This window comes from Ylistrum balloti, unplaced genomic scaffold, assembly GCF_031769215.1.
Source record: "Ylistrum balloti isolate Yb309-2 unplaced genomic scaffold, AGI_CSIRO_Ybal_v1 Utg370386, whole genome shotgun sequence".
In the NCBI taxonomy this organism is placed as follows: Eukaryota; Metazoa; Mollusca; class Bivalvia; order Pectinida; family Pectinidae; genus Ylistrum; species Ylistrum balloti.
In genome coordinates, this window is record NW_026782268.1 from 446,742 (window position 1) to 462,643 (window position 15,902).

General features: G+C 34.4%; 1 protein-coding gene and 1 non-coding gene across 2 annotated transcripts; one reads left to right on the top strand and one right to left on the bottom strand.

The window, feature by feature from the left end:
* Window positions 1-626: 626 nt before the first annotated feature.
* Window positions 627-9,353, bottom strand: LOC132554224 (protein FAM199X-B-like). Its single transcript, XM_060218530.1, has 7 exons — window positions 9,184-9,353; window positions 7,935-8,042; window positions 7,476-7,657; window positions 5,848-6,043; window positions 5,307-5,458; window positions 4,854-4,981; window positions 627-3,346 (listed from the first exon to the last, which is right to left on the bottom strand). Exons 1-7 carry the CDS (start codon window positions 9,210-9,212, stop codon window positions 3,155-3,157), a joined length of 987 nt encoding a protein of 328 aa, XP_060074513.1. The 5' UTR covers window positions 9,213-9,353; the 3' UTR covers window positions 627-3,154.
* Window positions 9,354-10,413: 1,060 nt separating this feature from the next.
* On the top strand, window positions 10,414-10,487 carry Trnai-aau (transfer RNA isoleucine (anticodon AAU)). Its single transcript has one exon. It is a non-coding gene; the product is annotated as a tRNA-Ile (tRNA).
* Window positions 10,488-15,902: the final 5,415 nt, after the last annotated feature.

Here is a 15,902-nt window from a genome sequence, read left to right on the forward strand (position 1 = left end):
TAACGAAAGGTGAATGGGCACAACTTCTATATAATATTGATGTAGTATGCCAAACGTTTTAGATACACTTGACACAATATTCCGGACAGACAGACGGTCTGACAGGGTGATTCCAATATATATTCTAAGTCCAAAAATCAAACAGGCAGAAATTGGGATCAAGGAGAACATACACATGAACCTTGAGAAAAATCTATGCAGTAGTTCTCAAGAAATAGCGATAAAAATCATTCAAAGTCACAATCCATGATGGCCGCCAGTCGGCGATTTTACTTTCCTGATCAGTCCCAAAAGCAAACAGGCACAACTTGTGACATTGAAGAACCTACATAGGAACTTTGAGAAAGATCCATCCAGTCCTTCTCAGGAAATGGTGATAACAAAATACAGACGGACCTAGTACAATTTGAAAAGACCACCATGTGATGATGGTGGGCTAAAAAGGCATAATTAGGTTCTATGGGAACCTACATCAGCATTTTTGAGAAAGACCTACCCTGTACTTCTCAATAGTGATAAGTATTGTTTACAGATGGACAGTCGGACCATGTATTAGGGCAGTTTGAATACCCCACATCTGATGAAGGCAGGCTTAAAAGGTATGCATACAAACAAAACAACACAAATTTCAATCAAAGATTTATTTGTTTATTCATGTCCAGTGTGTCATGGACTACGCCATCAAGTCTGAAAAAAATCATGATCTATTGCACATCTCAAAGAGACAAGGTCAGGAGGTCAGGCTACTTGGCACTGTGCCCAGTCCTTACAGTGTCATGCTTTCCAGTAATATTTATGAACTGCATTTGGTAACATCTTCAACCTCAGGTCCAGCCAAAGGGAAAAACATGAAGAGGTTGTGAACTTATTAATATTCATCTTATTTTCTGTTAAGAAAGCAATAATTTTGGAAGAGCATATTCATTTTTGCGCAAATTTCAAATTTGCTATAACATGTTAAAAACTGACGTTTAAAATATTTGAATATAGCTGAACTGCAGTATGAAAAATATAATTTGAAGGCTTAAAGAAGTTTTATGATATCTATGATAGAAATGATAGTGATATTTCAGACTGAGGTGATGAACACTACCAGGACACACTGAACAAACAAATACTGATTTGTTGGCATGGTAAGACTTATTATCAAAATTCATAAAAGGTTGACATCAGGCAATTTTGATAGATAAAATAGTAATAGGAGATACAATATAGGGCATATAACGAATGCAAAACACAAGTATCAACATAGTATAATAAGGGTGGAAATCCATTCCAATTTTGTAATGCAGACTGACACACATTTCTGAGCATTGCTACATGTACATTTACAAAAAAAAAGAAAAAAAACCAAGACAGACCTTGTCTAGAAAACATGAGTTTTCATTAAATTTAAGGAATGAAAAATTTATCCCAAGCACAACATGATATTATCATAATGATCTGTATCTTGACGCCATTGTTCTCATTGGTACTTAATTTCACACATATCCTGTTCACCAAATCTGATAGTATTGCAATCCATGTCCATTTTTATTCACATTTATTCATTTGTGGACAAAAAAAAAATCATGGATTAAGAACAAGTATCAATTTAACAGAAATAAACATCCTCATACAAATTATAATTTTACAGTTAACGGCAACAGACACAAGCATTCACTGTAAACAGTGCAGTTCTGTATTGCCATTTTTTCGGACAATGTACACACACAGAGATCAGAAAAGAGGCATTGTTTTTGATATCTAAAAATACATTTTAAGCACACAACTACAGGTTCCTAAGGTATGTAACAAGTATACTACTGTATATCCCAGTTTACACATATTTAAGTCAAGGAGGTGTAAACACCAGAAATGTAAGGAGAGGATGTAGGAAATAACACACTGCATTCAAAATGTAGAAAAAAAACTATCAAACCATCATTGATCATACAGGTCATTTAACTACTCAGTTTTAACCTTAGTAAGCTTCACAAATTGAAGGGTTGTAAGCTTACACATGACAAATAACAAATATATAAACAAAATTATTTCCCATTTCTACAATACGGTTCAATAGTATAAAAAAGAGCACTACAATTTTAACAATTTGGGCATTCGATCATTCAACAGAAATGTTTCTTACATTCTAGAAAAACTGAAAAAAAAATTACCAACACTAATTTTGTAGTGCTTAACGTTTTTATCTTGTAAGTTATCAAATTAATTGGGATCATTTTGATTACTGGTGTTGTATGTCAACCAATAGAGTTGACGAATTCTATATCAAAATGTTCACAAAAGGGAGCATTTTTGCCGTGCAAACAATCAGTATGTTAACGTTATCTTCATATACACGCACTAAATATTTAATTAAAACCACAATGTTGAAAAAAAGCTAATGTGATCTACAACATTTCTGCATCTCTGGCGTCCCGTTAGATATAATATAATCATACATGTCACTTACACCAGTTCAAGTACAAAAATATCTAAACTTTTTCTATACTGTATAAAGGCATTGTTTCTGATGTGCAAATTTTTTTATGTTCAAGATTATGTATTAAAAGTCATTTTGAAAATCCAATTTTGGTAATTTTGTCATGTTTATATATTATTATTGCTTGGGTTGTACAAATTGATGTATAGGGAGTATGTCTAACCAATGGCAGTACTGTGTATAGTAAATAATGGATGGGTGCTTCCATGTATATCTTATAATAAAATCTATATTAGGAAAAAAAAATTACAGACTTCAATGAACACTTGCTAGAACAGAGGTAGCACTATCATCATAGCAGCATTATTACTTATTAAAGTGCTACAATATTAACACTCAGGTGTATAAAAAATTAAAACAGATGATACATTTTCAAAATTAGCTCTCCGTGCATAGAAAATATAACTAAATTGTAAATTTAACAAATATAGAAGGTAGCACTAGTACTCTTCTCCCGTATGTTAAAATAATAAGGTTTTCTCATTTTCTGAAATCTAATGAGGACATCGTAACATATTTTAAGGACATAACATATATGTTGTATCATTGATAATAATGAAGGATAATTGGTCACCCCAACATTGGCTTGTCTCAATAATTTATAAATGACACCAATAATAAGTCTGACCATGCAATGTGTGTCTAATTACAGCTAGGTAGTTTACACTAGGGTTATCCCAGAATGTCTATATCGCCATCTCCATCATCTACAGGCAAACTGCCAGGATCTTCAACTGTAAGTGATAGCACTTCCTCTTTCACAAATAACCCACTGCGTTTCTCTTTCAGCATTTGTCTGTAATCTTTTCGCTGACGCTGTCTGATGGCTTTCTGTCGACTTCTCCTTTCACGTGTTTTAAGTTTCTGTTATAAAGCAAGTCAATCAAATGAAATTGGGCCTTTTTAACTGCGTGTAATTATTCCATATATTAAGCTTCTGTCAAAGCTGTTTAGATTCTAGAACAAGTTTATCAAAAGACAAACAATACGAATTATTGTGAACAGTTGTTAGCCAGCACTAAACCTAGTACAACACTTGACAGACAGTACTAGTAGTTACTGCGGGTTGTTTAATGTTGCACCAATTTTGCATCCTCTCAACAACAGCTGCTAACAGGGAGAAACGGTAGTGCCAGAAAGTGAATGCCGCTCAATACCTAACAAAGGAATGATAGGCAATACTTAAGTTTATTTTCCACCAGCATTCTTAGAAATAACCCATTAGAATTATGCTGCAAAACATGGGATTATACTGAACGTTATGGAAACCATTCAAACCAATCTCTTCCATTGTTCTTCAGAAATAGCAATACCTAACCTAAAAAAGTTAAAAATCAAACATCCTCAGTACATGGTGGCAATCTTCTTCTCCACATTAACATGCACAACTAGGATCTAAACTGAAAACTTTGCATAACATACCAAAACAAAGTGGACAAAATATGTTTACAATATGAAATGACAAAGAAAACTATTGATAAAATGTAATTTGAAGAGCCCAACATTGAAACAAGGCAATGAATGGTATTGTGCTCCAGCACCTCTCCCCATAATGACAAGGAAATGTCAGTAAAATGTGAATTCCCCATGGCTCCTATACAAACAAAAATCTGTTCAAGTGACTGCTTCTTAAGAAGTTCATATTAGATATAATATGATATCTATATATGACCCTAAAGATTTGGGGGTGAATTGGGTAATACTATATCCCTTTAACCCCATTAGTCCGTCCTCCCTCCCCCACCACAAAAAACAATAAAATGAAAACAGGATAAAAACCTTTGCTTTAGTAAGACTTTTTTCTTAATTTAAAAGGACTCTCGACCTTTCTGTCATCTCAAGACAGGAAAACTCCAGAAATTTGGCACAATTACTTCAGCAAAAGTCTCAGGTCAGTTGAACGAGATTTGTTAAGTTCAGACAAAGCAAGACCGCTACTACACCAGAACAGAAACTTGTCAGCTGTTAGCCGGCATTAAATCTAGTACAACACTTCGACAAATAGCACTAGTAGTTATTACCGGTTTCTTTATATTGCACTAACTTTGCATCCTCTCAACAACAGCTGTTAACAGGAAGAAACGGTAGTGCCTAACTGTGAACAACACTCGATGCAAAACAGAGATCTGTAATATTACTGAATCTTTGAAGTGTTTTAAAGGAGAGACTGCTTCCCATTAGAAACTGAGCAGGGTCTCATGCAAAAATACATCAAACTTCAATCACTTTGCACACACAAGGTTTAACACTGGTACTTCGAAATTTAGATATCAAAATTTTATGGGATATGGAACTGCTCATTGGGCACACATTATCATATACCAGATGTTCAGAATATTTTTGCTGGTGATGATTTTACAAAATTCCTTACCTTGTCAAACTTTTTACTAGGAGTAAATTTATCTTCTTGTGAGCTGTCTGGGCTACACTGATTTGTTGCATGTCTACATACACACTCTCTTATCCTCTGTAACTTCTCATCGTTCAGGGAGTCCAGCTCTACAATAGACATGTAATCCTTATGGTATTGTATGTCATTCAGTTTTACCAACCTATCCCTCTTTTGAATTGTGATCAAAAGGGCCATCTGAAATTCTTCCATTTCTTAAAATAACCCAAAAATTCTTCTGACTTCAACACCTTGAATCAAAACTGCCAATAGGTAATTTCTGGTATGAATTTGGTTCTAATTTTAATGAAAACCGATCAAGTTGTTAATGTTGATCTCAATTTGTAAAGAAGTAGACATCATTACAGATCCTAAGCTACCCTACTATCAAGAACACTGATCTGGATTCATGGAGGACAGACAGAACTGACATACCAATGACAAACTCGGTGTCTGTAGGAGATACACTAGCTGAAGGGTTGATGATCCGAATCACTTCCATCTGTTCTCGTAGTCCTAATTCCCGACTAACAATATGACTAAGATCCTCCACCACTTGGACTCGCTCCTCAGGACTCAGACATGTCCTGTGTAAAACCAAACAGAATGTTAAGTAAGAACCATTCTTAGAATGGTGAGCAAGACAACAACGATCAAAAAATTCTGTTCAAGTAATCTGTTCTTTTAATTGTGTAAAAATTTCACACTCAACTAAACCAAATAAATTTGGAGAAAGAAAAAATGGAGATGTTGCTACATTTCCATCTTAATTTTACCAAATTTGAAATACTTTTTCACAGTTAATGACATTAATCCCTCAATTAATAAGTTACTGAGACATGAAATATGGAAAGCAGACAACATATTAGAAATTTGAGATAAAATGATTTAGTGGATTGAAATTAAGATTATACCTTGCTGTTACAGTTTTTCATATTACACATTAAATTTCATTTGTAATATTGATTATACATACCACTTTATGCTGTCTGTAAATGTCTCTGAACGGCATTTTGAGTTTGATGAAACTTTACTATGACTTTTAGTTGGAGTTATATCCCCTTCTGAGCAACTGGTGTTTAGATTATCTTCAATCTCTGACGTAGCAGCCGTATTAGAGGAATCACAGGAGATACTCTGCCAGTCAAAATCCTGAGCAAGAGCAATTGTTTCTGAAATTCGTGAGAAACAAATCAATTAGCTATTTAAGACAGAAGGCTCATATAACATATTCCTTATGTTTAAATTCTATTTCCACTTCTGAAAATAACATGTCACCTTTGTTTGGCATGATGAAAAATACTATAATATAATATAAACTTTATTGATTTTACAACAACTGTGAAACAAGTTATGTCAACTTATACTAATCACTCTTGTTGGCCCGGATGTAAGCGCGCAAGGGGTCTTATTGTGGGAGGAAACCAGAGTATCAGGGGAAAACCCACGTGGTCGGGCAGGTGACCCCTTACCTTTTCACATCTGTACCGGGAATCGAACCCCGGTCGGCTAGGTGAAAGGCGAGTGCATTACCACTGCGCCACTCGACCAACCAATACTATAATATGACAGATGTGTTCAGAATACTGTTCTTCACAGTAGTGAAGCCCATAGAAATATAATGACTCACCATCCATGATCAATATCAAATTTGATAAAAATTCCACTGCTTGGAATATTATTGTGGAAGTGCAACAACGAAAGTCCAAGACTGACAAAATCATATCAAAGAAGTCAATACAACTTCAGACTTGTTTTTTGAAAAAAAACATTAACAAGACAATGAAGATAGTGTTACATAACTGACTCATGTAAATAATCAATTAATCTTTTATGTTACTTTAATATAAGGTAATAAAACTAGACAACTTCAAAACTATTGTAATAGTAATTCCTATAGCAATTTTCTCCAACAATAATGATAGCTTTTTGATAGTTATACCAATCACTTATAGTTAATTAGACGATACATCCTAACTTTGTTTACCATCCCAACATCAAACTTTCTACATACTCATACACTACTGACATTAAGTATGAACACTATATAAATCTTGTTGAAATCATTTTTTTTTAAAATCAGTTAAGAATGTTATCAACATGAAACTCAAAATCCTTTAAATTAAACTTTGCTAGTATATAGTCACAATTTCACAAGCATTTTTATTCTGTCAAATATAGGAAGACAGGGATCAATCTAGGATTATTTTACTACTGGTGTTATATAGTTCAGCTAAAATTCCCCTCTTGCAGAATGTTCCTGTTAAATATTACAATATATTCCCTTATTCAGCGTTGATTACATTTTGATATTGAAGTTCTATGGAGCAGAATTTGATAGATTTTGTATATTTTGTATTTTTAAAAAAATCTTACATTATTCCAAAGTTGTCAATTGCAAAATGCTAAAAAAACTAAGTAGTTTTCAGCCCAGGAGGCTTCCTCCTGTAACCCTTTGGAACCCATGCTATTTTTCCCTAGTCAAAAAAAGGGTTCTTTTCCCTATATCCTAGACTGATCCCTGGAAAGATTTGCTATTGTCGGATGCAATAAAAAATCACAACTATTATCAGCAACTGACAAAACACTTAGTACTTTTTGTACCTGAGACATCTGTGTCCTGAATGATGTTCAATAATGAAGTGGAAATGTCTCCAAAAAGATGTTCATTCAAATCTGCATCGATGTCTAGATATAGATCGTGTTCATCACTACAGTCGGAGCTTGCTGCACTTGTCCCTGTGGATAGATTCTGGTGGCTATGCAAAGAAGACTGCTTCCACACACTGAAAAAGTAAAGTTAATTTAATACATTTTCAAATTTGGATCATACCAAAACTTAAGTTTCAAAATTATTTAATTACCTTACACCCCTGAATACTCAGAAAAAATTGTCGTTTTAATAACAAGAATCAGTACAATTTTTTTCAAAATATCAATTCATGCTAACATGGCACTTGTGTGATAGGATCCTTTCAAAACATTTTTAAAAACATATGCAAATTGTGCATTTCTCAGCTAGTCTTTCGGTCAAGAAATCAGATCAAAGACAGATATATTTACCGATCATAACTGTTGTTTAATGCCACAGTTTCATGGTCATTTCCATCGAGACATCCAAAATCGGCTAAATCGAAGTCTTTCAGGAGGATTGACTCTGTAGTCCATGGGCTGTAACAACAATTCATAAAGTAAAACTATAGCTATGTCTCGGCTAACACATACACTTCAGAGCTCTCACACCCCATTTTGGGACTGGGGCCTGGGGCCCTTAGAATCGGGAAAAATAATGGTGTTTTCCTTAGAATTGGGAAAACTTTGGGTCTAAATTGGGAAAAAAAAGATACTATTTTGCATTGGGAATGGGGCCGAATATCAGCCCCAAATCTGGCAGATCGAGAGCCATGCACTTACCACAAGGCTAGTATGAAAATTCTACCAGCTGAGTGCCCCAGATAAATTAACGGATGAAGTTAAACACTATATTATGAATACATGTATATAGTTTTAGTTTCCACTGCATGTTTTCAATGAGACCCCTTGAGTTCTGTATAGTTTGAAAGAATTATGCTTAAAACTGTACAGGGAGAGCTATAAAAATACTCTAGTTCTGTAACCATTGGCCTATTTCTCATCAACATCGTACAACATATAACATGCAAAATTTTATTTTTATTCAAACCTAAATAATCATGATCCTCATTCCTTGATCTCAGAATAATATCACACATTTGATTTTATAATGCAAAGCATATGTCTTAAAATGTTATCGGAGTGTTTGGACATGAGAGCATGGTCATACATTTAATACATTCTTTAAAACGGGGTTAAAATAAATCGCGAAGTTGAAGCGGAGACGTATATAACACGTTATATAGTCTCCGTCTGGAGCAAGAATGTCAACTAGTAAGCTAGTGCATGTTCTTCAAAACACGTGTATACCACGTGTTTGGCGATGCTTTAAGCTATATCTGTATTCATAGTGTCCAATATTTAGTTCAAAATATATTGTGCTTTTGGTCTTTTTTACACTACAGGTGTAAATGTGAAAATAAAGAAAAACTCAGGCTTCTAAATAGTGAAACGTGTATGAAATTGAGCAATGTCCACTTACACATGATGTTTATGTAATTATGAAAAAAAATTAATAGGTTTACCAAAATGTCTATCATTTAAGTCAATTTTATACACTAGCACACCATTCCAATTCTGAACACTGGCTGTTTACCATACCAGAGATGTAATACCATAGTAGCATGTACGTCTCTGGTCACAAGCCGGCGTCTCTTCCACGTTTACCATCTACGCATACCTAGCGGAGACCGCGGTGTCTGCCATCATTTTACAGGCAACTTGCGTATCCGGAGCCAAGAGTGAGGTGCTTGGTAGTTTGTCGAGTAATTCTGTGTTATAAAGTATGCACACACTAGTTTAAACTGAACCTTCCGTATCACATAGACATTGTAGTTACCAACGTGGACCACAAAACATGCCGACATGTGCGTCACAGTTTCTCCCGAATAGTGTTTGTGACGAGAGATTTGATTGGACATGCTTTTACATATGGGCAATCGATAATCACATGACTCGTTAAGAATCCGCTGGTATTCACTTCTAGATGACAGAGAAACTTATTATGGCTCGATAGCTTTAAAGCAGTAAAACGAAGACAAAAGAATATATATATATTTAGATATCATGTATCTCAGAGGCACATAATTTAGAAAGTTATCAGATGGTTCCCGCCATTTCAAGGGACATAACTTATTAATTAATGTAGGTAGCAGGAAACAGTTGATTTGCATTTTTCCTGAAATCATTTATCATGTTTGAGATATACAGGTATAGCAGATTGGTTATGAAAAATACATCGTTACATGTATATATATTTATAAACTACATAACAATTAAATAAATAGTACAGAGATAAAATTTGTGTAAATAAAAAAATTCCTCTGATTTCTAACATGTGATTGCCAGAGTTACCTACATAGTCAAATAACATAAATGCAAAAATACTGCTAATTCCAACCTAACACTACAACTTTCTCAAATACCTTTATTTCATTACTTAACAACCATCTTGAAATCAACAACACTGTAATGGCAACAAAATACTTACATTTCAGCAAATTCCAACTAAGAAATCCTTCAAAACATGACTACATATAAACACTATGAAAATTTCACTTCCTGTAAAGTTGGCTTTTGGTTTGTAGACACAGATTCGAGATTACCCAAATAGTAATCTCCAACACAAAGTTAAAATATTATTCTGAAAAAAATGAAAACCCAAATTGTCCACTTTAACATGACAAGACCAATTTTAGTACAAATTTATTTTTTTTAATTTTACTTAATGTCTTTATAATGGGGTAATCTAATGAACAAAAAAAAATCACTCCATGGCCACGCCGAGAAACCTGTGTACTGCTACCGTAGTGAAGAAGTTTGAATAAACTAAAAAGCCCACTTGGAGTCGATGGACAGATGTTTAAAAGTGAATTTTATATATTTTACAAATCCTCCCCTTTGTCAACAAGGCCGGTTAGCTCAGTCGGTTAGAGCGTCGTGCTAATAACGCGAATGTCGTGGGTTCGACCCCCACACTGGCCATCAAATTATTTTTTTTTGCGTTTTTTTCAGAGAACAATATTCCAAATGTGATGACTGATCATATACTAAAATCACCGACACATAATAACATATAGAACCCTTAGAATCAGTTATATTAATTAAGATTTTCCTCATCGAATAGTGTTTCGGGCCATGTTTGTTTGAAATCTGTTTAGACTTATGACAGACAAAATTTAAAACCAAATCCCTGAAATCCCGGAGAGGCAACAAGAAATAAAAATGACATGACGACAGGCGAAACATTATAGAAATGACCAATGGTCATCTTAACCAAATGGGTCAAATGGCATAAAAAGTGGAGGGAAAAAACGTTCTTGGCAGAAATTCTCTTCAAACAATATCTTTGTTTTTTTATTCAATAATGAGAATTTATTGTGTGACACTGCGAAGTGGATCATGCACTCTGACAGCTATATTGTACCAAAGGTCTGAACGTTTACCAATTTATTAGCTATCTTTGGGAAAAAAGCAGAAAAGTTGCATCAAAAGTCTTTGAAAGTTAGTGAGGGACGAAATCGTTGAACACATGGATGAAAACAAGCTAAACAGCAAACACTTAAACATGGTGTTAGGAAAGGTTATTCGCCTGTCAACTAACTGATCTTTATAATTTGCCTGTGAAGATGTACATCATTTCTTTTTTGTTTGTCACAATTATCAAAATCAGAGACTAACAATGCTGAATAATTTAAACGCATCAAATATTAATCATGACATTGACATAGAACTACTACTTTCTGGGGATAGACAATTACCGTTAAAACTTAATAAAAATATCTTTAATCTAGTGCAAATTTACATAAGGTCCAGCAATAGATTTACACTTTAAGATAAGAAACCAGCTTGGTATAAAATTATAATGATGTGTTAATTGTTACATGTATATCATACTTCATTATGTTGTTCTTGTATGCCATTGCCTTAAAATTTATATGTATATTGATGGGAGAGGGCGTCGATAATGTTGATATAACTTGTGCCCAATCCATTTGTCTTGTTGTTTTGGCAATAAAATATGTTTAAACTAAACTTTATAATGAATATTTGAACTGAACAGTCAGACAACAAAAACAGCATTGATGCACTATACTTGGACTACAAAAGTTTTCGACACACTTCATGGATATGGAACCAAAGCAAAGTTTCTAGGATTGATAAAATATTTCCTGTTCGAACATAAAGAGTGTTATCAAACGGGGAGGCTTCTGACTGGGCCCGTGGTTGTTACGGCATTCCGCAAGGCAATGCATTCGGTCCGATTCTGTTTTTAATTTTCCTAAACAATGTTACTGACGTTGTTTCAAACTAATAGTTTGCCGATGACATCAAGCTATGCGTAAGTATGACAAACGATGAAGACGACAAACAAAAACAAATCAAGAAGACAGTGACAATTTCATGCTTTGGTCTTATAACCAACAACTCAAATAGCCCTCATTGAAATGTTGCAGGTTACCTCCAGCGAGCAGAAATATTACTGTCTCTGAAATGATGATTTAGTGCCCTTATGCGCAATCATTATGCTGATATTTACATTTTCGTTTGATATGCAAATCTTTAAAATTCAGAAATGAGAAGAGTCAATACAAATGTAAATATATCAATAACATAATAAATGCGAAAAGTGACATTAAATTATCATTTCAGAGATAGAAATGTTCTGTCTAACGAATTAGGTATATAACTTCATGAGTGGATTGACAGCTGAAACAAAAATATTGCGACTCTCTCATCCAAACATTTACAGGCAATTGTCCAATTCATTTGCAGTAAATACAATATCTTGGACGTCAAGCATTGCATTCAGTATTCAGAAATTGCTCAAGACTTTCACCAAAGTTTTCTTGTTTTTCTGTCATATCCCGCCATATTGGATAGAGTTTGCCCATGTAAGATAGCTATGTAAGAAAATTCTATCTTAAATGGGCAAACACGTGCGCGGAGTAATGTGTTCAGGGGAGACAACTCTTACAGCGTCCGAAAATCCCTTGTACAAAAAATGACCGATAACCATGTACCCGATAGCTTGCAGGTTTATGTCACGGGTCGTAAAAACACACAGTCGATGAATAATTACAGGACACTGAATGACAGATTTCAATATGTTGTCAAACACAAAAAGCTCCGAATTAATTCCATCAAACCGAACACCATCCTCTGCCACCATTTCATCAACTTCAACACTTACTAGGCCTACATCTGATGTCACAGTGTGTTTACCATCGCCATCACAACAAGAAAACACGGTTAACACCTACAATCCTGTATCACAGAAACAATCTGAAACTCGCATCGAATCCTTGTTTGCTGGTTCTCACATTGAAAATTGCCAAATCACCGTAAATATCACCACAAATGTTCCACCACCCAAACGTCGTCGAATCATGGTGATCGAGAGCGACAGCTACTCCTCGGAGTAGGAGATCGTGTGACGTCACGCCTTGAATTTATGAATGGAATTCCTTTGACTATGGTGACGTCATGTCAGCGTCACAGTATTTTGAAAAAATGTTAAAACAGTAAAAAGATACATTGATATATTTCTTAAAATGATCAAATATGTTATTTTGATGATAAAGCTATATGTTGAATTATAAAAATCCGTTCCTTGTTGATTTCTTTGAAGTATTTGACGGAACAATTTCTTTTCGCGGATATTTACTTACACATACTATGTAGTCACACAGAGATCATTTTTGTTTTTTGTTTCATCTGCGAATAATATATTCATCCTGCAATATACCGGAAAATGGTTTGAAATTTGACAGCAAATTGAAAGTTTGCAAAATATGGGTATGATCGTTAAGAATATCCAGTTCGTTTTTTATAAAAACTTTGGATTAAAAAAATGAAAAAAATGAAGGTAATGGGCGACCGACTGTCCTTTTCCCAAAATTTTGGTAAAGATATGAGAGAAAAATACTCTTTCATTATGTGTGTATGTAGGATAGGGATATTCCACCCTCGGGGTTACAAAATATGGTAAAACCTTCGCATTTGAAAGAGTCTTATATTATTCCCTTTTTCTCAACAATCAGTTCTTGAGCCCTGTTGTATGTTAACAACCCTGGCATTGATTTGAGTTAACTCCCTTACACTAGTGATGTTTATAAGTCTCTGCCTACACGCATAGTCGCTTTTGGCTAAACCAGTAGAAACGAGGGAAAAGGCATTTTAAAAAGTCAATGGTATTCTGAATGGGATTTTAAAAACGAAGCACTTGCAGGAAGAAAGGAAGGATTGGTTTCATTTCACATCGTTTAAAGTCTCATTTCCCATTTCCGGATGGCTTACCCCACATATGCGAGGAAAGTATATGTGTTGAGTGAAAATCGAGGCAAAACAAAACATCGACAAGAAAAGGTGGGGGAAAATGATTAAGAAAAAATACCTGCCTCCACTACAAACTGTCTCCTGTTCACTATCCTCTGTCACCATGCGTGGTATAATCTTTCATCCACAATTTGTGTACTGTCGTTTTGCCTAGAAAGATTATTGTTTAAAAACATGCAAGTGAATAGCACTGGTGATATTTTAAATAAGATACAGTAGATTAAAAAAGAAATAATATGATTGTATTATACAATTAATTCGTCCTTCTAGGACTCGTCAGTGATGTTACATCATACAGCTGTTTCGTCCTTCTAAGACTCGTCAGTGATGATACGTTATACAGCTGTTTCGTCCTTCTAGGACTCGTCAGTGTTGCTATATCATACAGTTGTTTCTTCCTTCTAGGACTCGTCAGTGATGCTACATCATACAGTTGTTTCGTCCTTCTAGGACTCGTCAGTGATGCTACATCATACAGTTGTTTCGTCCTTCTAGGACTCGTCAGTGATGCAAAGAGCCTAAGTGTTAAACCTAGATGACGACTGAGGCAAAAATCCGAAGTGATCGAAAGAAAAGTCTAAATTCAGATAGAGAGGCACAATAGACCTATAATTCAGTACATTTCGTAATTTCATACATCTGATAATATGTTATCAAATACATGTACATGTTTATTCTGTATCGTGACACCATCGTTTACGGAATACATCAGGTTACCAGACATATTTTTGTTGTATTCGACAGTGGTGGTAAGTAGCTACTGCATAGCACGTGCATTAATTATACAGAATTACTTTTTGATTTTTTTTAAATGTTTCATTTATAAATATCAATAATTGTTTAAATAAGCGATTTTATGTAATGTAACAAACAAGTTCATTTACGAAAATGTATTGCTTTTTTATATCCAATGAAGTGTGGAACTATATTTTCGTGCAAGTGCGGAGTAACTATTTTTGGCGTGCGTAATCAGACCTAACATCAACCTTAGGTAAACAAACCTAGCAAATTGTTGAAATTTCGATAGTCAGAATTTTCAGAGTATTTCAGGATAAATATAATACATAGTGATTGTCTTAAAATATAAGCCGCATTTTGGCGAGGGCGAAGAAAGACAAAAGTGGCGAGCATTTGTTGATAAATTTCTTTTTTAAAGTTTACGATAATAGGATGCACCGGATTTATTCAGTGTCAATGATGAAAATATAAATCAAAGGCAAATTATGGACAATTTTGACCGCTGGTCACGAAAAGTTATCACCAAATTTGCATTACATTGCATTTGGCTAAGAGAAAAACGCATTCTTGCCGAACGATGAAAAATAGAAGAAAAAAAGGCATAAACTGAAAAGAATATCGCAACTGTTATATTATTTATGAAAAACACGCATTGTAAAAATTGTCCTGTCTACCGACATCACAGTCGATACAGGGTGCCATATTTTTATAGCATATGCTACAGTTGCAGATAGATAATTTAACACTGCTCGCATCACGTACTTATATCTGTATATTAAGATGTTCATCTGAACTATCAAACAAAAATTAAAACTATAATTTTACGATTCAAGACAATTGTTGTCGGTTGTCAGACACTGACAAAATATCTATCGGTTAAAAGTTTCCTTTCTAACTCGAGTTGTCTCCCCTGTCCCAGTCTCATACTCCAATGGAACCGTGTCCTTTGCTACGCTACAAAATAGCATTTCACCAATCATACAAGCCATTAAAACTAGCATCTTTTCCACGACATACTCCCTGAAATAAACCGTTTCTTTTCCAATATACTGTATGATAATATACACATTTATTTCACGTTCTTCTAAAATTGTCAGATATATGAAAATCGCGAAATTTATTTATTTTCAAATTTCAGTCTAATATCCAGTGTTGTATCCTTGTATCGCTTTGTAGTTGTAACTATCACTCTCATTCATTATAGAGACACTAGAATGGCCAAATGAGAAACATATTTACCTACATTTTAGCATCACGGATTTATGCAAAAAGACAAGATGCTATGTAATGGAAAAGGTTTTCTTAAATTACAATTTTAGTTGC

Excerpts from the sequence above, each read along its gene's own strand:
- LOC132554224 (XM_060218530.1), bottom strand. The coding sequence starts at position 9,212 with ATGATGGCAGACACCGCGGTCTCCGCTAG. Across the intron at positions 8,043-9,183 it reads GACACCGCGGTCTCCGCTAG|CCCATGGACTACAGAGTCAA; the intron begins GTATGCGTAGAT and ends TTGTTGTTACAG. Across the intron at positions 4,982-5,306 it reads AGACACCGAGTTTGTCATTG|AGCTGGACTCCCTGAACGAT; the intron begins GTATGTCAGTTC and ends TGTCTATTGTAG.